Genomic DNA, 22,364 nt, shown 5'->3' on the forward strand with positions numbered 1-22,364 from the left:
GATTAAAAAGAAAATAAGGACTTCATCTGAAATCGCATACTTTCCCACTATATTGCTGGAGAAAAACTACCCACTATTGCTGGTCTGAATTCAAAGAGTAGGCAAAAGTACAACAACGTGGTACATATAGTATGTCCAGATAACATTCATATTACTCAGATTCATAATAAATCCAAAAATCATTTAAATATTACGCAGAGGTCATCTTCCATGAAGGCATTTTGTAAATTTCCTTCTATAAATATATCAATATTCCACTTTTGATTAGTAACATACATTGCTTAAAGTCATTTTCTCAAAATGTAGATTTTTTATTCCCTTAATTCCTGATTTTCAAATAGTTGTATCTCAGCCAAATATGGTCTTATCCTAACAAACCCATCACATCAATGAAATGCTTATTTTTTTCAGCTTTCATGTGGTTCCAAAAATGGACCCTTATGTTCTAGGACACATACACTACCGGTCAAAAGTTTGGGCTCAGTACTTAAAATTTTTTTTTTAAATAAGCTTATCCTGCTCACCAAGGCTGCATTTATTTAATCAAAAATGCTGTAGAAATTGTTGTGAAGTGTTATTGCACTATAAAATAACTGTTCAAAAGTAGTTTATCATTTAATTTAATCATTTATTCCAGTGATTTTATGGATGAACTTTCAACTTCATTACTCCAGTCTTCAGAGTCACATGATTCTTCTCTAATATTAATAAATCTCTCTAATATTTATTATTATTATTATTATTATTATTATTATTATTATTATTATTATTATTATTATTATTATTATTATTATTATTATTATTATTAATATCATCATCATTCATTCATTTTCTTTTTGGCTTAGTCCCTTTATTAATTCGGGGTTGCAATAGAGGAATGAACCACCAACTTATCCAGCACGTTTTTACGTGGCGGATGCCCTTCACACTCATTCACACACACACACTACGGACAATTTTAGCTTACCAAATTCACTTGTACCACATGTTTTTAGACTTGTGGGGGAAACTGGAGCACCCGAAGGAAACATACAAACTCCACACAGAAACGCCAACTGACCCAGCCGAGGCTCGAACCAGCGACCTTTTTGCTGTGAGGCAACAGCACTGCCTACTGCGCCACCGATTCGAAAGCAGTTATTTAAAATTCTAATAAATATTTAACAATTTAACCATGTTTTTACATTTAGTAAATGCTGGTTTGATGAACAGAATAATTTTCTTATAAAACATTAAATAAAACTGACCCCAAACCTTTGACCGGTAGTGTATTTAAGTTATATATTGTAAAAAGAAATTGTGGTTTTTAATTAATTTGATTTTGGATTCAGCCTAGGTCAAACTAAACTAGGTCAGCACAGAACCAACAAAATCCCTCACAAATGTGACTAATAGATTTTATTTTAACATCCACAGCACTGTGAAGAGAACAAGTTCATCAGAGCATGTCGGTCCAAACAACAGGAAAGACAGTGGTGTGGACTCCAAAAACAACCGCACACGCGCCGGGTCCACTGGGAGCAATTCCAGCGGCAAGAAAACCACAGAAAAGTATGACAATAAAATCAACTACATTTTAAAAACAATTAATTTATAACTTTCTTTTCTGGCTTAACCTCATTGTAATGTGTTTCCTTTCTATCATCCTACAGCAAGCAGAGAGAGCCTGTTTTCAGTGCAGGTAAGAGTCTGGTGTCCTTTTCACTTCTAATAGAGTTTGTGTGTCTCTGAACCAAGACTGGATGAGCCACAAATGAAGCAATGGCTTTATAGTCATTGGATGTTTCAGAAAGTACAGACTCTTGCCAAGAGGATGTGCTTAAAATAAATGGCTGACCGCCCAGAAGTTCTTTTGTTTAGAAGAAATGAGCTCAATTAGTAGGTGGACAGATGTTACCATGGGATAATGATGAATTGAGGCATAACAAATTTCAAAAAAGCAGATTTCAGCCTGTGTGCTTTCCAGTCGCGGCTCATAGGTCATTGTCGTGAAATGTGGATTTGCTGTTACAGTTTATTTCACCTATCGCTGTTTATTTGTGACTCATCATCCCATCATTAACACCAAAAAGTTTTTTCTTCTCATTTTTGTGTTTGTATAAATTTACCTAATTGTATTATTATTGTTTCGGTTATGAATATTACTATTATTAATTGCTAATATAGTATAATGAATGCAATATAATAGGACTGAACAATATATCATTTTTTGAACATTGATATCACAATGTGTGTATCTGCAATAGTCACATCGCAGGATTAGATTAATTATTAGACTAAAACGTAAAGATATTATTAAATATGATTGTTTTCTAGATTATTTATACAATGAAGACCATATTATTTTACATTTAGATTTTTCAATTTCTGTACATTTTTATTGTACGGTGTCCTTGAGTTGCCAGAAAGGCACCTTTAAAAAAAGTATTATTATTATTATTATTATTATTATTATTATTATTATTATTATTATTATTGTTATTATTAAATACAGTTAGTATACATAAAAGCACTGTTTATTTATTTATTTTTGCTTGTAAATGATTATAATTTATGCAGGTGCACTGTAAAGAAAGAGACTTGGTCATCCTTGTTGATCTAAATTAATGAAATATTTCCAAAAAGAGCTATTCAAGTCCTCTGGTGAAATTATATTCATATTGCAATATATATTGCGGCAAAACAAAATTTTGCTATGTCAGATTTTTCCAATATTACGCAGCCCTACAATATTAAATAATATGTAAAAACTCATATGCATTTAATGTTTTTGCAGTTTTAAAAATGTTAATTTGTTAACTGAGCTAGATATATAACATATAATATAATATAATATAATATAATATAATATAATATAATATAATATAATATAATATAATATAATATAATATAATATAATATTTAACCTTTTTTTGTAACATACATACTGTTATTAGGCCAAGAAATCACACTGAGAGAGTATTTCTAGAGAGTACAATATTCCTCCAACAAGCTTTTACTGTCATTGAGTTCATCTATTATACATCAGTTTTGGTCAGGGGCTTTTCAAGCTTTATTTTTGGAAAAGAATAGAAAGGAATTGAGTTATTGAGTTTGTCAGAACGGATTTGATCTGGTGTTGGTGTACAAGCAGAGTGTTTGGTCTGTGCAGAATAAAACAAGCTCTTCTGCCTGAAGGCAACATCTGCATGTTCCTTACTGTACATTTGACCCAGTTACTCTATTTAACCATTCTAAAAACTCTAATTAATGAAGGCAAGACACTGCAGGAGAAAAAGGGGAAAATAACTGTTTATTACCATACCTCCCCAATTTTTTTATTACTTTTTTGCATTGTTTGCAATGTTTTCTAAAATTGACTATTGAAATATGCAAATAGGTCATTATTAAATTAAATTTGCTATCATTAACACACATTTCTTGTGCAAAAATTTTAATTTTGGATGAAGTCAGGTTCAAAATGCCTTGTATTGGGAATCTCTTTTCATCAGTCTATAATACAGAAAAATACTGTACCAGACAAAAATACATTTTCACATTTTGCAAACATATCCCTCTGCAAAAACCATCAGGATATAAATTAAATATGACTACTATGATGTTTGGTGTGCTTTAAAATTTAGATTTATTGTTCAGTGCAGGAAAAAAAAAACAAATTCTGAGAAGAGCCTTAAAAAGCATGAACTGTAATTATAATCTTCATGAAGAGCCACTTTATGAAAAGATAAAAAGCCTGCAATCTCAAAATTGACAGCTGCAAGAAAAGTTTTTATAGTGTCTCAGCCTTAAATACAGCAGTTCCACGTGTTAAAATTGTATATAGTAGGATAGGAAATGAACCAAGCAGCAGCAGAGGGTTGCTGCTGAATCAGAACGGGTCTCCTGGTGGAGTTTGTAGAGTAATTACTCAGATCTGTCAATCCGTGATCTTATGAGCAGAGTTGCTTTTCCTTCAGTCGTCTTCTGTCATCTTACATCACTGTCTCTGTCTCTGTACGTTCATGAAGGGATGCGACGTGTGACACACTGCAAAGGTAGGCTCTGTTTGTCAACTGACACTTGCGTGAGCTACTCTGTGGACTTTAAATTAATTAAATAAAATAATTATATATTGACAATAATAACATATCTGCATACTAATCTGAATACAGCTGGCAGAGCAAAGAATCAGTATTTAACTGACAGATATACTGACTTTTTTGAGCTATTTCTATTTAAAGACCTCATGAAATCACCTATTAGACCTATATTTTCATATATATTTGTGGTTTAAGATGAGATCTCATTGATGAGACCTTTGCAGACTCAAGACTGTGGCTCACTGTCAGTAAACTGCCTAAAATATCAGATATATTTACCTTTTTATTACAAGCCAAATTTAGTGTTGGATAAGAAGTGTACAGCTGTGTTTGTGCATTAACAATTGTGAAAAAAGCACAGTTTATTATTATCATTATTTAATTGTATTATTTATTTATTTGAAATTATTTTGAAAACAATAATAATAACAATGTTATTACTATTAATGCTTTTTAGTCATTAAATGAAAACTTGGTTTTAGACTTAGATTTTGTTTGTCACTGTAGTACGGAGACCCGGAAGGGACGTGATGGTAGGGAAAAAAATGGGTGGTAGAAAAAAAAAATAGGAGGAAGAAAATATAGGAAAATAAATATTTTTAAAAGTTTTTGCATTCCCTCTCAAAACAGTTTTTCCACAAACACTTCCTGTTCACTTCATACATGTCAACCCTCCCATTTTTGCCGGGATTCTCCCGTATTTTACCATTCTATCCAGCTATCATACTATCATTAGACTATGTATTTTCCCACATTTCTCATATATTTTTAATCTTAAAAGAACGCTGAAATTAACATAAAAATGTCTTCATTCATTTTCTTTCCATTAAAATAGTGCGTCGATCATATGCATCATATAGATATCATATGCAATCATATGCATCCTCTGAATCAGCGAATGATTGTATAAGCGCTGACTGACGGACTCGCTCCGTATGATAAACTGATCCCAGATCAGCTTCTGTAGGAGGGAAAGAGCAGGACACTTTGGGATTTGGGTGTGTGTTTAAACAGACAAATACACTTAATAAAATGTAAACATGTCCATCCTTACGTTTTATTTTAAACATAACAAATTTTCTATGAAATGAGCACAAACAGTTACTAAAGTAATGGAATGCTTTCATCATAGATCTGTGCAATCTTAAAGTGACACCTCTGTTATCAAACAAAATCAAACGAGAGATTTATTTGCTGTTCTTTACTTGTTTAATAACAGAGGTGTCACTTTAAAAGGCATTTTACGTTTTGTCAGTTTAGTGGCTAATTCGTACGAATTCGTACGAGTTCATTCGTATGACATTGTAGATTTTAAAAAGGAGGCGTGGCACCTAACCCCACCCCTTAACCCAACTGTCATTGGGGGAAGAGCAAATCGTACTAAATCGTACAAATTAGACCGTACGAATTCATACGAATTAGCCACTAAATCAAAAAGTTACGAATTGCCGTGAGATTATGTTGGTTTATCATACAGAGCGAGTCCGTCAGTCAGCGCTTACACATGCATTCGCTGATTCAGAGGTTGCAGGGCAATGATCGACGCACTATTTTAATGGAAAGAAAGTGAATGAAGACATTTTTATATTAATTTTAGCGTTCTTTTAAGATTAAAAATATATGAGAAATGTGGGAAAATACTTAATAATAGGATGATAGCGGGATAGAATGGTAAAATAGAATCCCGGCAAAAACGGGAGGGTTGACATGCATGAAGTGAACAGGAAATGTTCTTAAAAATATATTTTTTCCTATCACTTTTTCATCATTTTTTTTCTCCCACCCATTTTTTTCTCTTCCATCCATTTTCCCTCACCACGTTCCTTCCGGGTCTTCATACTACGGGGGTCTCCAATAAACCTAAAAATTATTATTTATTTTTTATTATATTTTTGACAAAATCATTAGGTAAAGATCATGTTTTATGAATATATTATGTACATTTTCTGCTATAAATATATAAAAACAGATGTTTTTATCAGTAATGTGCATTTCTAAGGACTTAAAACACAACCTTAAATGCAGTTTTCTTAATGTAGAAATTTTTTGGACCCTCAGATTTCAGATGTTTAAATAATTGTATCTCAGCAAATATTGTTTTATTCTAATAAATCAGTGGAAAGATTAGTTATTCAGCTTTCAGATCTTGTATAATTCTCAGTTTCCAAAAAAATACCTTTATGAGTGGTTTTATCATAAATGAAGTTTTTTGTTTAGCACAAATCTTTGATTTCAGTTGGTCTTTAACAGACTTTTCCTTTACATTTGTCTGCTTCTACTTTGAAACAAATGAAATAACGTGCCTCTACAGTTTACACTGATCTTCCAGTGACTCCAGATGGTACAATAATAATAAAAACAATCAATAATAAACTCCACAGAGTCCACAGAGCGGTCTTGCATGAGGGTTGATCAGACAAATGTGTGTGTGTGATAGATGCTCAAAGCCTTCCTCCAGATCTACCACCCTTCCCAGTAAACGCACTGTGTGTGTGTGTGACACGGAGCTGTGGTTGTTTGCAGTGGTGCTGTTTTCCTGTGACAGCTCTGGGTGTTTTGCTCACTGCTCGTGGCTCTTGTTTTTCACATTCACCACAGGGACATGACGCTCTCCTGCAGACACACAGCAGCACAGTGAATGTCTTTTACTACAGTAGTTTATCGCTGCCTTTTGCTTCACACAAACTTTTTTCTTCTTTAGTCCACAAAGGGCATTTTTGATCCTGCATCAACAAGCTTTTCTGGTTTTTCTCTGAAATTGGACGTTGGTGTTTATCATAAATCACAAGTTAAATGTCACACAGGTCAAACACAAAATAGTCTTCATTGTTGATGCAACAGTCGGTGAATGATGAATTTGCATTTTTGATACCGAAGACACAAAATACTACAAATGTATGAAGGCAAAACTAAAAATACATTTTTCAGTTTGTTTCTAGAGTTTGGTTTTCCTTTTGTAGTTTCCCACGTGCCTTCTCTACCCATTGTTATCGGCACTGCAAAAATCATTTTCATAATCAGCATTTTTGTCTTAGGGATTTAAATTAAGATATTTATTTTTCAGCTTATAGATAGATTTGGCATGAAATCATGTCTTGGCTTTTCATTTAATCACTTGAACTAATTCAAGCAAACACTTCAGAAGTGAAAATTCTTTCTAAAGCAAAACATCCCAATTTTTTTGCTCAAAATACGAAAAAAATAAAGTGTTAAAGAAAATAAAAATGCCTGAAAATTGTTACATAAGAGGGCTTAAGCCTAGTTCGTAATAGCATGTATGAGTAAAATAATTCGCATTGACGTAAAAATGTGTCAGCGTCATGAAATAGTTTCAAGATACACACCAGTCATGTTATTAAACTATTAGAATTACCAAATTTTATCCATAACCATAAAGAATATACCAAAAATAAACCATTAAGAAAACAAAAATAGTATTTAAAAGTTACATAAAAAGCAACGCAGTGGCGCAGTAGGTCGCGTCACAGCAAGAAGATTGCTGGTTCAAGCCTCAGCTGGGTCAGTTGGTGTTTCTGTGTGGAGTTTGCATGTTCTCCCTGCGTTCGCGTGGGTTTCCTCTGGGTGCTCCGGTTTCCCCCACAGTCCAAAGACATGCGGTACAGGTGAATTTGGGTAGGCTAAATTGCCCATAGTGTATGAGTGTGAATGAGTGTGTATGGTTGTTTCCCAGAGATGGGTTGTGGCTGGAAGGGCATCCCCTGCGTAAAAACATGCTGGATAATTTGGCGGTTCATTCCGGTGTGGCGACCCCAGATTAATAAAGGGACTAAGCCGAAAAGAAAATGAATGAATGAGTTACATAAAAAACAACATGCAAATAAAAAGCCATCAGCCTTTCCATTCTTTTTCCATTGGATTGCGACCCCTGGGGTTATTATGCTAGATTAATGACACAGCTATAGTGTTAGTTGCAACAGATTGATTTAACGGCTCAATGTTAAACTTTTACACCTTAACGACACTCACGTACATTAAAAATTAAGGCAACGACTGAACATAGTGGACGATCTCCAAGTCTCCAAAGATTGTCTCCAAAATTAAACCAAGAATAGTCTTGTGCTGTAAACATTGCGCATCATTTTCATTAAATGAGGTTAATATTAAATTAAAGAAATTAATAATGATTGTAAAAAGTGTATGGTTGTTTGATTCTTGCACTTTTTTGTGTTGTCAATAAGCTCACTTGTTTAGTTTCTACTGGTGTGAGTGCCATTGTGTGCAACGTTTGAATGTTTTTAGCCACCTCCGAGGATAGTGGGGGTCGCAAGTCACTGGAATTGTTATTTTGAGGGTCGCAAGCTGAAAAGTTTGGGAACCCCTGACCCAATTTAGCAAAGGACTAGTCCTAGTTTAAGCGAAACCCTGTTTGTGAAACCCATATTTACTTATGACCAAAATCGTTTGTATTTTAAGCTTTTAACTTCCACTGTAATTATATATCGTTTAACAACTTTCTTTGGTTACATTGTGTTCATGACACCACAGATGTTTTTGTTTATTTTATTGGTAACCTATGAACAAAAGGTTAACCAGGGCTTTACAAGGGTAAATACAGTAGATTACTGAATAATGATGAAATGCTGATTATGAAAAATGGTTGCATTGTGATTTTTGAGGCCTGTTTACACCAAGATCAATAGCTATATCAGAAATGAATACTGTAGTTACATCAACAAAACAATAACGTTCTGTTTTTATAAGATTATGCTCCAGCATGAGCAGTCAATTTATTTAACAAAATTATATTGATTTATTTATTTTTAATTCCAATGGACCACTGTTTTTATTATTAGATGAACTACACCTTTAGAAGGCTGTCTTTGGTGTGAAAAGGTCTTTTTTAGTCTTGTGGAAGCCTTGTCGTCTTGTTATTATGATAAAAATCGAACAATTTTAGACCATGTCTGATCATGATTATACTTCATTTCACCTCTCCACCCTGTCCTGCTCCTGCCCTGTCCAATTTGACCACTTCACCCAGTAACTGTGCAGATCTACTTGCACCGGCCGTCCAAAAGGACCGGATCCGCTGAACTCCCCAAATCATCATCAGCCGTGCCCTCGCAGTCCACCAACACTCCATCAGAGGCCAAGATTCTGTCTGACAGAGCGGCCCGACTCGGATACCGAAAGATCCCTCCGTTTAGTCTTCCTCTGAGGAAGTGCACATCTCAGCCTGTCCACTCGCCCTTAGAAATGGCCACTTACAGGAGCCCAGTCAAATCTCCCAGCCAGTACTTTCAGATCTGTTACTAGTCCCAACAGCTGTAATATTAGACCTGGTGTTTATAAGGAGTTTTGGGTTCTGTTTCATTCCTTTTGTTTTGATTGTGTGTCACTTTGCTTTGATTTAGGTCATGTTTGTTGAGCTGCGTGTTCATCTTTTTGCTTCTAAATAGCTTCGTTTACCTTCAAGTGTGCGTTATCATCTGTATTTTTGTCTTTTCCATTGTGTTTGCATGCATGCTTGTCTGTGATTTTTGTTTTGTGTTTATTACTAATTCATCAACTGATGAACTTGTTGCATTCACATGCTTCTGCATTTGATTTTGCACTGTTTGTCTTTACTTACATTGAACACATCTCGAATACTGTATGTAATAAAATCTATTAAAACATTTCCTTTCCAGATTCCCTGATCTATTTAATTATTTGCTGAAGATGAAATGCACTATATTGTTTGAAACACTAATGTTGCAGTTCCTCCTAATATTTCTTTTGGCATACACTTTTATTTTGTTCTGGATTAACATTTTCATTCAAACATTTCATCATTCAAACATTTGGGGTCAAAGTATTTTTGATCACTTCATTTATTAGTACAATTTTCATTATTAAACCATTACCTTATACTTTTAGCTTAATAAGCTCCTGATTGTTGCTTATTCATAGTGGTAGTTGGATTTAGGTATTGGATAAGATTCATACCTGTCAACCTTGGAATGTGAAAATAAGGGATACCCCCCGACACCCCCCTCCCACTCCAAAACAATAAAATAATAAAAATTCCCAAAATGTATGTTCATCTGGAGCTGTTTCATTGTAAATAAAAAGTTGAAATGGTCAGTAATGTGTTTTATCATTATTATTACTTACGATAGAAAGAGATAGATAGTATAGCCTACATTAGAAACAAACAGTTTAACCTGTTGAAAGAGCAACAAATGAATCTCTCATTTAGAGTTTTCGTTTGAGAGGTAAAGAGTCACTTTAAAAGTGCACACATCTATAATGAAACCATTCAATTGTTTTCCTAACTTTTTTGCTCGTTTAAGACAAAAATAACTGTGTTTAAAAGAAAACCCAAGATCGACATGTTTAGATGTTGTTGCTGCTGTTGTTGTTATTATTATTATTATTAGTAGTAGTAGTAGTAGTAGTAGTAGTATTATTAGTATTATTATTATGTGTATATGTCTGTTCAAACACACACCCAAAATCACTTTTGCTCTGCTTCAAATCGAGTGTACAAAATCAGTGTTTATTGAGCACTATGGAGCGTGTTTGACAGTCACGCACCACTACATGAACTCACTGTTTTAACGATTGCATAGGAGGGCCAATGGCACCTGTAATGGAAAGGAAGGGAAATCCTATATTTTATTTCAAAATGTTTTCATGCATAAATAAGATGAAAGCACAGAACAGATTCACATTTAAGAGTAAGCAGCGTCCCCTGGTGGTTTGGCGGTATGGGTTGCATAAAGTTAGCATCGCCTCTTTAATGTTTATTGTCACCCTTTATAGAAAGATTGAAAATACAGGAGAAATACGGGAAAATATCTTTACGGGATAAAAGCGGGATAGGATTGTAAAGTACGGGAGAATCCCAGGAAAAACAGGAGGGTTGACAGGTATGGTAAGATTAGAGAATTAGAATAATATCATGCAGAATATGCACTTTCTTCCTAATAATAAACAGTCAGTATAGTAATATTAGGCAGGTAATAAGCCACTAGTTAATAGTGATAAATGTTACATAAAGTATTACAGGTTTTTGTTTATGATTTGTAAAGATTTGATCGGATATACAGTACAAACTGTATTGTGAAAAGAAAATAGTAAAATATTCATACATTTGGAAGGAAAAAACAATTGTTTTAGATTGCAGTTTATGAAAGTATTACGCAAAGCTGATTCTTCAACATTATAGCTCCCGTCTGCAGTCACACAATCCTTGAAAACCTGAAACACAGTTCCTATTAACATTGTTGAAAACACTGCTGCTTAATATTATAATAAAAACTGTCATTCATTTTTTATGATAAATAGGAAGTTGGTGTTTATTTGAAAAAGAAATCTTTTAAAAATGTCTTTACTGTCATATTTGATACATTTTTTGCATCCTTGCTGAACAAAAGTATTACATTCTTTCAAGTCGCTGAGCCTTCAACTGTCTCGGTCGAAGTCTGGTAATAAAAGCCACAACAGATGTGACAGGGATCCTTCAGTGACCCATGCGTTTTCTTCTTCTTCTGAAAATCTATGTTGCTTTTTCTAGATGAAGGGTATGTCAAAATGTATTTGAAGGGACGACCCATCACCATGTACATGCCCAAAGACCTGGTGGACACTTATTGCCTGGAAACTAAAGCTGACTTGCCTCCTAAAAAACTGAAGCTTGACTGGGTGTATCCTTTAATTCTGCTGCATGCGAAGAAAAAAAAAAAGAAAAATAGATTGATTCTGCTATTGAACGCTCATAGCTGTAAAATTAAATTACCCATTGATTTATTATTGCCCAGAAAATGAGCTGGTTAAAATGCCAGGGCTAAATGATGGATATGGTTTGTAGGTCAGTTTTATGTTGCGAGATTATTGTGCAATGTGGTGTTGTTGGCTGTGTTATACTTTTGTATTCACTTTCTAGGTTACTATAAGATGTTTAATCATATACCCAGTGTTTTCTCTCTGGATCTGCTGAGCACTGCAGTCTGTCAGAGTGGGATATTTTCTGCAGCTCTTACCCACAATGCATTTGGATCGTTCCCTGGAAAGGACTTTGTACGGCAAAATTAAGACATTTATTATACCCAGAGCCTACCAAATGTAAAATATTAAGTGGTCAGCTGGTACTTCTCCACAAATGTTCCAGAGAACTTTATCTTTTTCACACGGTGCATCTCAATCGCCTCATTAGTCACAATTACAGACTCTTTCTAGTATATTGGAACATTCCCTCCCTAAAGTAAGGATTACGTCCTATGATATGAGAAGCTGCATGATTGAGAATAAAATCAGATAGCAACCAGCAATACATTTCAGTCATGGTCACACTACAAGTCAATATGCATAGGAAATATACTCTCATTCTAGTGTTATAATCAAGGAACTTTGCTGCCATACTATGGCTGCAGCAGGTGCAATAATATTACAAAGCACCTGAAAAAGTCCCCAGCACCAAGCCCTACACTTGCACCACCAATTCTGCATAAAATCATTGCACCTACTGCAATAGTCATTTATTAATTTGTTTAATTTAATATTAACCTCACCTAATGAGACTGATGGGCACAATGTTTTCAGCACAGGTCTATTGTTGGTTTAATATTGGAGACCACCACTCGGAGATCATCCTCAATATTTAGTCGTGGCCTGTATTTATTTTTAATGTATTTGATTGCCATTAATGTGTTAGAAAGTTTAACCTGGTGCTATAAAATAACCTGCTGCAGCTGAGGCTATTGTTGTGTCGTTAATCTAACGTAAACACACCAGGGGTAGCAATCCTATGAAAAAAAAACAACCCAGGCTCATTCTGAAAACATACCTCTATATATATTTCTGGAGTCCGTCAAATACGTCCCGGGATTTTTTTTGCAGTTTTTGTTTTCGCAAATCCACGAGCGGTCACTCTGAGATCTCAATTTTCTTTCGCGAGTGCCATGTGCGCCTGCTGTTCTCTTGTAAATCCACCAGAGGCCACTGGTGACTGATTGTTTGACTGACTGACTGACCGATCGACTGACCCACCCTCCCCTTCCCTAAACCCAACCAATAGAAATTTAAAAAGCACAGATTGACATGTCCACCCACTTCCCTAAACCCAAACGTCGAATCTAAAAAGCAATTCAGAAAAACAAAAGCCTGCGTCTCATTTTTACCACATTCTCACCCTGTTATTTTTTTGTTTATTTTATTTTTGGGCTTTTGTCTTACCCACTTTCTAAAACCGTTCTTCACCAGACTCGAAACCCGTCGTCGTAGTCAACTCCACTCTGCATTTCAAGTCCACCAACGTACATAGTGAGCTAACTGGACTAACTGGTAACAGCCGTCCATACGGAGGTACGCGGTCAGCTGGTAAGCGCTAAAAGGAACGGCGTCATACCACTCTGTAGGGTTCATTTAAAAAATGAAATGCAGCCATACATAATTCTGGTTACATAATTTACGATCTCCAGAAATGTATATAGGGCTAATTCAGAATGAGCCTATGTTGCAAACAAAATGTAAAGGCTGATGGCTTTTTATTCGCATGTGGTTGTTTTTTTATGTAACTGTTAAAAACTATTTTTATCTTCTGTGGGTTATGGATAAAATATGGTAATTCTAATAGTTTAATAAAATGTATTTGACTTTTGGAAATCACCGAACAACCCCGTCATTGTCCCGCGACCCCCATTTTGGGAACCACTGGTATAGAGTATAGTTCCTTGGCATATCGGCCAAGAAAATAGCAACTTTTCATTCTCAAGCTCAAGCTTTAAATAATAAAATTATCGAATATCTTTTTTTGACATTTGTTTAGCAAGATGGTAATGGTCTAATCTGATTCAATAATTTATGCTAAGATAAGTTAAATGTTCTCCCGCCAGCACTTTTACCATTCAAATATAGTAAAACTCACCTGTTTACCTCTAGGAGAGTTGTAAAATGAGCCAATTAAAAAAAAAAAAAAAGTGGAGAGTTCCATTAGCTACATCTAATTTCTAACCAGTGTTCTTGTACCTGTTCTTGTAGCAGATTAACAGTTTTGCTATTAGATAGAACTTTATAATTCCAAGCGGAAAATGACTTTTCAGAATTAGAAGGTTCTATCTGCATTTACTGTGGTTTTTTACTCCAACTTGCAAATGTAAGAGAACTTTGATAATTTACATTTAGAGAACCTTAAGGGTCTGTGTCATGTTAATTTATGAAAGAGAACTGTTACACGCGTATTGTTTGCTATATGGAAAGCAAAAACTTTGAAGCTCAATATCTCAAAATCAGTCAGAACGCAGATAGAACCTTATAATTCTAAGGTGACGATATACTGATTCACAACCTAGGGATCCACACAGCAGATTGAGACATATGCCTTTATATTTGAGGTTATTAAGCTCATCTGTAGTAATTATCGATCTTGACTATGACCCAGTTATGGTTACCGGGGCCGTGACTGTCGATCCAACCTGTACTTGCTCCCGACGGGGGAAACGGTTTACTTCATCGCATCTGTGGTGGTGCTGTATAATGTGGATGAGCAACTGCAAAGACACTACACTGGTCACACTGATGATATCAAGTGGTAAGACTTACATTTCGGTCTGTTTGACATTATCATTCATTTAAATGCACAGCATACTATGATCTCACACATCAGGCCGGTAAATTACATTCAGTATCTCTTCATCAAAGCTGCCATATCTAAAGAAGATGCAGCTGCTTAAATTATTATTCAGATATGCAGCGGCGTATTTTTCAAGTCTGTGCTGAATAAAGAATTTTTGAGCAATGTTGTTTAATTTTCTGCTTTGATGTGCAATTCTACAGTATATTTATCATTAGTCATGTCTCTGAAGGTTATTTTTCATTCCACAGCCATCCTTGAGTCTGTTTTGTCTCTTTGGTATGGATGAGAGACCTCGAGGCTGTTTTACAAGCTTAGAATTAGTTAATAATCATGCATTACACATAAAATGTAATCAGATTTGTTACGTTGTATTTATCATTGAAATTTCAGGTTCATATTTATGACTACCTGTTCGTAAATCCTTTTCATCACAAATTTCAACATTCAGTCATGGAAAATATTATTTTACAATCATTCAAAAGTTTTTTACGATCAATTTATGTGTTCCATGTTTTTATTATAGTAATAGCTGTAAATTATGCATAATTACATATACCAAACTAACTCTAAACCTCACACTCATTTTAACCATGTACTGTAGAGACAATAGTACACATAGCTAATTATTATTAGTCAGTACTTAAATATAATGTTGTAACACTGTAATAAGGACGTCATAAAATGACAAGTAACCAAATTTGTTCACTGCAATTATTGTTACATTCGGGATATATACATTAAATTGATCTAAAAAGAATGTAATTGCATTTATAGTGTTACAACAAAATATTCATATTTTCAAGTAGATGCTCTGTTTGTTTTTTAAGATGCTTAACAATACTAAGATTATTATAGCATAAAATACATAAATACAATATACAGAAAAAGTAAAACCAATCATTTAAAATATTTTGAACAAAGTTAATACAAATAATAAAAAAACAGATATCTACACTACCTGTCAAAAGTCTTGCAATATAACACCCTGAAGTATCAAGACATTTGTGCTGCCCATTACATTACAAACCAGAGAGGACAAATTCTTCAGCAGGATAGCACTCCTTCTCATACTTCAGCGTTCACATCAAAGTTCCTGAAAGAAAAAAAGGTCAAGGTGCTCCAGGATTGGCCAGTTCAGTCACCAGATATGAACATTATTGAGCATGTCTGGGGTACGATGGAGGAGGCATTGAAGGTGAATCCAAAGAGTCTTGATGAACTCTGGGAGTCCTGCAAGAACGCTTACTTTGCCATTCCAGATGACTTCATTAATAAGTTATTTGAGTCATTGCAGAGATGTATGGATGCAGTCCTTCATTCTATACTGTACATTATTTCTGTTAAGTGACAAGACTTTTGTTTAAGGAAAGTCAGACCTTGCTGTCCTAATTAAATAATTAAAAATCAAGGGATGATCGTATTTAATTAGGTGAAATAAGTGTAATCTTTGCCTAAATAATCTTTAGGCAAAGATTCAAACCAAATCTAAACCTTTGCCTTTCATTAAAGCTACTTCTGATACCAAATGAACTAGAATCAAGTTATTATTTGCTGGTCCTAAAAGTTGGATAGGTGAGACTTTTGTCAGGTAGTGTATGGACATACATGTACACATACATGTACATCTAGTCATATATACAGTAGTCAATGTTTGAAGCGGATCAAAAACGTTTTCGAAAATTGTCCTAAGACAATAATGGGTGTTGCTCAATAGTTTTAGTATAACTTTGATGATAGATTATGTTCCACTTTAAGTGCTGATTAGTGTACAGTACATCATGCATTTTAAAGTGAAAATAATTTTTAAAAATACTTATCTAAGATTTAGAATACTTGGTAAGCATAAGAGGCTTCTTTTAGAAAAATGTGGACCACAAACCATCAAATATAGCATATATGTCATCTGTGACTTCTGGGCCTCAAAGACTCAATTCAGTATAACATGATACAAATTAAATAAGACAAAGTGAACACTTTTCCACTTCACCTCCAATCTCAGGCTGAAAGAAAAGACCCAAACATCACACAATAATCTCTATTATTATACGGTTTGTTATTCATGCATGTCACTGCAATGTTCACTGTAATTCAAAGGCCTTGAAAACACAAACAGAAACAAATGTCTAGTAATAAAAATGTTCCCAGTGTTTTTATGATCAGCACCGTAGCACATGAAGCTCTGAGTCATTGTGTTGTGATGTATAAATGTGTGATGTGCCCTGTCTGCTGTGTCATCGCTTCTACATCCGTCACCTCTTCTCTCCTCCCCGCAGCCTCGCTGTCCATCCTGATAAAATCACCATAGCAACAGGACAAGTGGCTGGCACATCCTCAGATGGAAAAGTAAGACTGATGTTTCAGCTCACATATTTATAACCAAAATAGCTCATTGCTAATATAATAAGCTTCATCCAGCCAAAATAAATGTGAATGTTGTCGCATGTGCCTCAAGAGTCTGTCGTAACAAATGATCAAGTGTAATCGGTGTGATTTTTGTCTGGCAGCAGTTGGCTCCTCATGTGCGCGTGTGGGACTCTGTGAGTTTGAACACTTTGCACATCCTCGGAAGCGGTTTCTTTGATCGAGGTCTGGTCTGTCTCTCCTTCTCAAAATCGGTAAGAGTCAGAGACTTTCTGTTATGTTAGCAAATAAACATTATTATGTGCCGCAGCAAAATCATCAGCTTTGAATCTTTTTTTTATTTCACAAACCATCAGGAACATACATACAACACAATATAAAAGGTGAACATAAAAAACTAATATAACAATGGTAAAAAATAACCGAATGAAAAAAAAATTTAATACACAAAGCATAGTGTACACATTTTTACATCCAATGATTTTAAGATTTAAGAGGTGAATCTAAAAAAACTAATAATAATTGATAAATATCTCAGATTTTTTTGCTATTTAACAATTTCACAGTAGAAATAAAGAAATCAAACTCGATACAAAAAAACTGTTAATGTGGGAGATGAATTTTGTTAATTTTTGTTTGTGTATGTAAAATTTTGCCAATAAAATAAAGAGACTAACAATATAGTCAAAACTTTTGATGGATTTGTTTTCATAATAAAAAATGATATCTTTTAATGGAAAATAATAACTAAGTTTTGTCATGGTGGCGCAGTGGGTAGCACGTTCGCCTCACAGCAAGAAGGTCACTGGTTCGAGCCTCAGCTAGGTCAGTTGGCATTTCTGTGTGGAGTTTGCATGGGTTTCCTCCGGATTCTTCCACAAGTCCAAAGACATGTGGTACAGGTGAATTGGGTATGCTAAAATGTGAGAGTGTATAGATGTTTCCCAGTAATGGGTTGCGGCTGGAAGGGCATCCGCTGAGTAAAACATTTGCTGTATAAGTTGGCGATTCATTCTGCTGTGGCTACCCCAGATTAATAAAGGGACTAAGCCGGAAATGAATGAATGAATATATTTTGCTAGATTTTTCCAAGAACTGTTTACAACGTCCTCCATTTCAATGTAATTTGATTTAGCTTTGAATCATCAGCTTTTCATCAGTGTAGCTTTGAAGTATAGCATGTTTAGATAGCATATGCGTTCTGAAAATTATTCATCTTTGCCCAGTTTACCTCTACAAACATACAGTATGAGTGATAAAATGTCTTTAAACTAATTTAAAGTAGTGCTGTTGATTCCTGTTAATCCAGTTGTGTGTACTTCTCAACATGTCTGTTGTTTTTACCATCTTCTGTAGTTTGATGTTCTATTTCTGCCGTCTTAGTTCAGTGTTGCCATCTTGTGGAAAACCTGTTTAGTGCAAAGAAAATCAATGCGTATGTGTAAGCCTTAGTTGAGCAGCCTGATCTTACTAGCCAAGCATACAATATACTCATACACTAATATGTGTGTAAAAACACCTAGGGAAGATGATTAGACTCAAATGTAGGCATGGGCCGGTATAAGATTCTGACAGTACGTTAACCTTGGATAAAAATATCAAAGTATTGTGATTACTGCTCTACAATATGTTCTTTTTAAACGTCTTTTTCCCAATGAAAACAATATATTCTATTTTAAGAAACATTTATAATATTTTGGAGCAGTAAACATGTCAGACTAAATAATTAAAATAAATCATTGACTTCTGCTATTTTCATTAGTTAAAAAACCCTACATTTCTTTAAAACTTAAAGAGGTATCTTTGGATATCTTTCTTTTCTGTGGACATAAAGTAAGCCACTGCATGGTTCAGGTCTATAGTTGGTCTATAGGATGTTGTAGGGTAAGTGATTGTTGTAATCATGGGCTGACCAGTAGCTCTTGATGTGGATGTTCCTTTGCTACTGTTGCCCTAAACAAATAAAATTAAATAGTCTTTGACAACAAAACAACAACAGCTTGCATATATACCTTGAAGTGGTAAAACAGAAAATTTTATTGGTTTTAAAACCGTGACTTTTGCAAACCGCAGTAAAACCATAAAAACCGGCTATCATTCCATGCCTACCCAAAAGTCAAAATTAATGCAATTTGATCAGGTCGACACACAGTTTAACTCTTGCTATAAATCAGTATGACAAGGCATATTTTTTTCCAAACAGTCTGTCAATTATTTTCCATGTCGCCCCACAGAGAAATTGGTTGTTCAATTAGATTTGAGCTTTACATCATGTTCCAGAAGCTGCTGCTTCTCAGTCTGAGTTTATTAGTGGTGCTATAACAAAAGAAAAAAAGTAAAAAACATCAACAACAGCAACAAAACTTTGCACAGCCTTTAAATTCACAAATAACTACAGTACATGGATAGGCAAGATATACCTTTGATTAAACATAATAAAGGAACTTTAAGGTCATAGGCATGATAGATATTTTTGTTACCAGGCGTAAAATGCATTGTCAGTCAGTCCCAGCTCTCCTGCCAGCATTTATTTGTCAAAAGGAAATCAGTTGTCTCATTAGTAGTAAATACACAGACATTTTTACTGCCTTGAGGTACAAACAAATTTCTTGCCTTGCTATTGTTGTCTGGGCACTATAATCTTTTATGTGAAGCTGCTTTGACATAATCTACATTGTAAAAGTGCTACAGAAATAAAGATGTATTGAATTGCATTGATGTTTTGACATGTGACACAATTTAATTCAAAGAATGTAATTTAAAGACTTTCGTCCCTGATGACCTTCTGTATAGCGTACGCTTAAAGACCAAAGTATACTTACCAAGGGCTATACTATGCTATTCCAGGGTGGTATTTTCTGTAGCCTGCTCAGTTTAAATATACAGTTGGAAGTCAACATTTTTCAAATATTTCCCAAATGATGATTAACAGAGCAAGGAATTTTTCACAGTATGTCTGATAATGTTTTTTTCTTCTGGAGAAAGTCTTATTTGTTTTAATTTAGCTATAATAAAATATTTTTATTACATTTAATAAAAATGCAATATTCTAAAGCAATATTTTTTTGATAGTCTACAGAACAAACCATCCTTATACAATTACCCTAACCTGCCCAATTAACCTAGTTAATCCTTTAAATGTCACTTTAAGCTGTATACTAGTATCCTAAAAAATATCTAGTAAAATATTATGTATTGTCATCATGGCAAAGATAAAAGAAATCAGTTATTGGAAATAAGTTATTAAAACTATTATGTTTTGAAATGTGTTGAAAAATCAGAAATGGGGGAAAAAACATACAGGGGTCTAATAATTCTGACCTCAACTGTATCTGTTAAAATGAGCTTTTATTACTTTCAGAACGGTGGAAGCTGGTTGTGTGTTGTGGATGACTCCAATGACCACATGCTCTCTGTGTGGGACTGGCAGAGGGAAGACAGACTCGCTGAAGTCAAGGTAAGAGCTTCAGTATTCAGCATAGATTTATTAGCATTGTCTATGCTTGTGTATTTTGGGTGAGCACGGGGAGTGCAGAAATAACCTGATTTGCACATCTATGTCTTTTTTTCTCTCCCCTCTCAGTGTTCCAACGAGTCAGTGTTTGCTGCTGATTTCCACCCAACAGATGCTAATATAATTGTAACATGTGGGAAATCACATCTGTGCTTCTGGTCATTAGAAAAGGGGTCTCTTGTGAAAAAGCAGGGTCTTTTTGAGGTAATCTCCCATAAGCCACAAGACCATTTTTATATAATCAGATTTCATTTTTTGGCTTTACTCGGAAAAACATGTGCATCATGAACGCCAGCAGTAAAATGTTTAGACACATTTGCTCTTTCTTTAGTCTTACTGTTTTCTGTTTTTATGAACAAAAACAGGCAAGTGGAAGTATTACATTATTAGTGCATTTTCATTTTTGAGTGAACTGTCCCTTTAAGGTCTGCAGGGTGTCTCCGCGGGGTCTTAAAAATGATTAAAAGTTGATCAAAGTCTTAAATGCTATTTTGCAAGGTATTAAATGTTATATCAAAGTTGATTATGCAATGAATACTGGATATCAAGGATGCTGTGTAGTTAATGAAATCAATGAAATCCTACTAGATTTGACATCATGCTGCTTTGTTTACTGCAGTAACTGAGGCAACACCATTATTTCTGCATTTCTATAAGCACCAACCTGATGAATTAGCTACATTTAATAGATTTTTATTTAGTATATGAATAATGTTTTAGTTTTGGATTAAATTCTTACATTAATATTTAGTAAATATACTGTAGGTTAAAATCTTGCCAGTTTTTGTGATTGAAACGTGGTTATAAGGTCTTAAAATATGTGGAAAGAGTCTTAAAAAAGGTCTTAAAAGGCAGTGAATTTTACTGTCTGATTCCTGTATAAACTCTGGGTCTAATTCAGCCATGTGTGTCTAAACAGTTCACTGGGACTGTGTAGTTGTAGACTATGTAAAATGCTTGTATTAGCTCTGTATTTTATTTGATACATCTGTTGCATTTCTGCTTTAAAAATAAAGTTATATTTATGTTTCTTGCAGAAACAAGAGAAGCCCAAGTTTGTATTGTGTGTGACTTTTTCAGAAAATGGCGACGCCATAACTGGAGACTCGAGTGGAAATATACTTGTGTGGGGCAAAGGTAAATGAATAAAACATTTGTTCTTGTTATAGAGTTATTTATTGATTGATATTAATGATTTGTAGATGTCTACCTCAATTGAACACTGAAATCATTTGAATGGGTGTTATACAGCTGTGTTTTTTAAGGGTGAACCTGCTGCCTTTTATTTAGTGATCATAAATGAGAAATTATGTTCTATTTTAAAGGGTACCTATGATGAAAATCATCTTTTATAAGCTGTTTTGACAGAAGTGTGTGTAGGTATAGTGTGTCTACAGTCATATTGGAGTGATATAAAGACAATGGGCTCTATTTTAATGATCTAAGCGCAAAGTGCAGGGCGCAAAAGCATTAAGGGCGTGTCCAAATCCACCTTTGCTATTTTAAGGACGGAAAAATACACTTTGCGCCATAGTGCATGGTCTAACAGGGTTGAGCTTATTCTCTTATTGAGTTATAGGTGTGTTTTGAGAATAAACCAATCAGAGCCTCATCTCCCATTCCCTTTAGGAGTCAGTTGCGTCTCTTCATTGTGCATTTGCTATTTACATGTTGGACTTTGTAAGTGGAAAAACTGAGCGCTTCACTAGCGAGAAAACAGTTAAACAGAGTATCTGCAGTGCGGGAATGAGCCTCTTCATTCTTTAATTTCACTCTCTTTCGTGGATAAGGAAACGTGTTGTACACACAGACATCCATTAGCCTACATAAT

General features: G+C 34.5%; 1 protein-coding gene across 8 annotated transcripts in view; it reads left to right on the forward strand.

The window, feature by feature from the left end:
• eml1 (EMAP like 1) overlaps nt 1-22,364 on the forward strand; it is a 107,058-nt gene that overhangs the window by 72,250 nt on the left and 12,444 nt on the right. For 5 of the 8 annotated variants that reach the window (XM_056476776.1, XM_056476777.1, XM_056476769.1 and 2 more), the window contains 10 exons: nt 1,417-1,551; nt 1,653-1,681; nt 4,008-4,034; nt 11,602-11,731; nt 14,464-14,613; nt 16,932-17,001; nt 17,163-17,273; nt 20,381-20,476; nt 20,603-20,737; nt 21,571-21,670. In XM_056476776.1, coding sequence (XP_056332751.1) covers nt 1,417-1,551; nt 1,653-1,681; nt 4,008-4,034; nt 11,602-11,731; nt 14,464-14,613; nt 16,932-17,001; nt 17,163-17,273; nt 20,381-20,476; nt 20,603-20,737; nt 21,571-21,670 — 983 coding nt within the window. The remainder of the gene's footprint in view (nt 1-1,416; nt 1,552-1,652; nt 1,682-4,007; nt 4,035-11,601; nt 11,732-14,463; nt 14,614-16,931; nt 17,002-17,162; nt 17,274-20,380; nt 20,477-20,602; nt 20,738-21,570; nt 21,671-22,364) is intronic. The other 3 variants (XM_056476771.1, XM_056476773.1, XM_056476770.1) reach the window with 2 other exon arrangements.

Source organism: Danio aesculapii, chromosome 17 (genome assembly GCF_903798145.1).
Source record: "Danio aesculapii chromosome 17, fDanAes4.1, whole genome shotgun sequence".
Taxonomy (NCBI): Eukaryota; Metazoa; Chordata; class Actinopteri; order Cypriniformes; family Danionidae; genus Danio; species Danio aesculapii.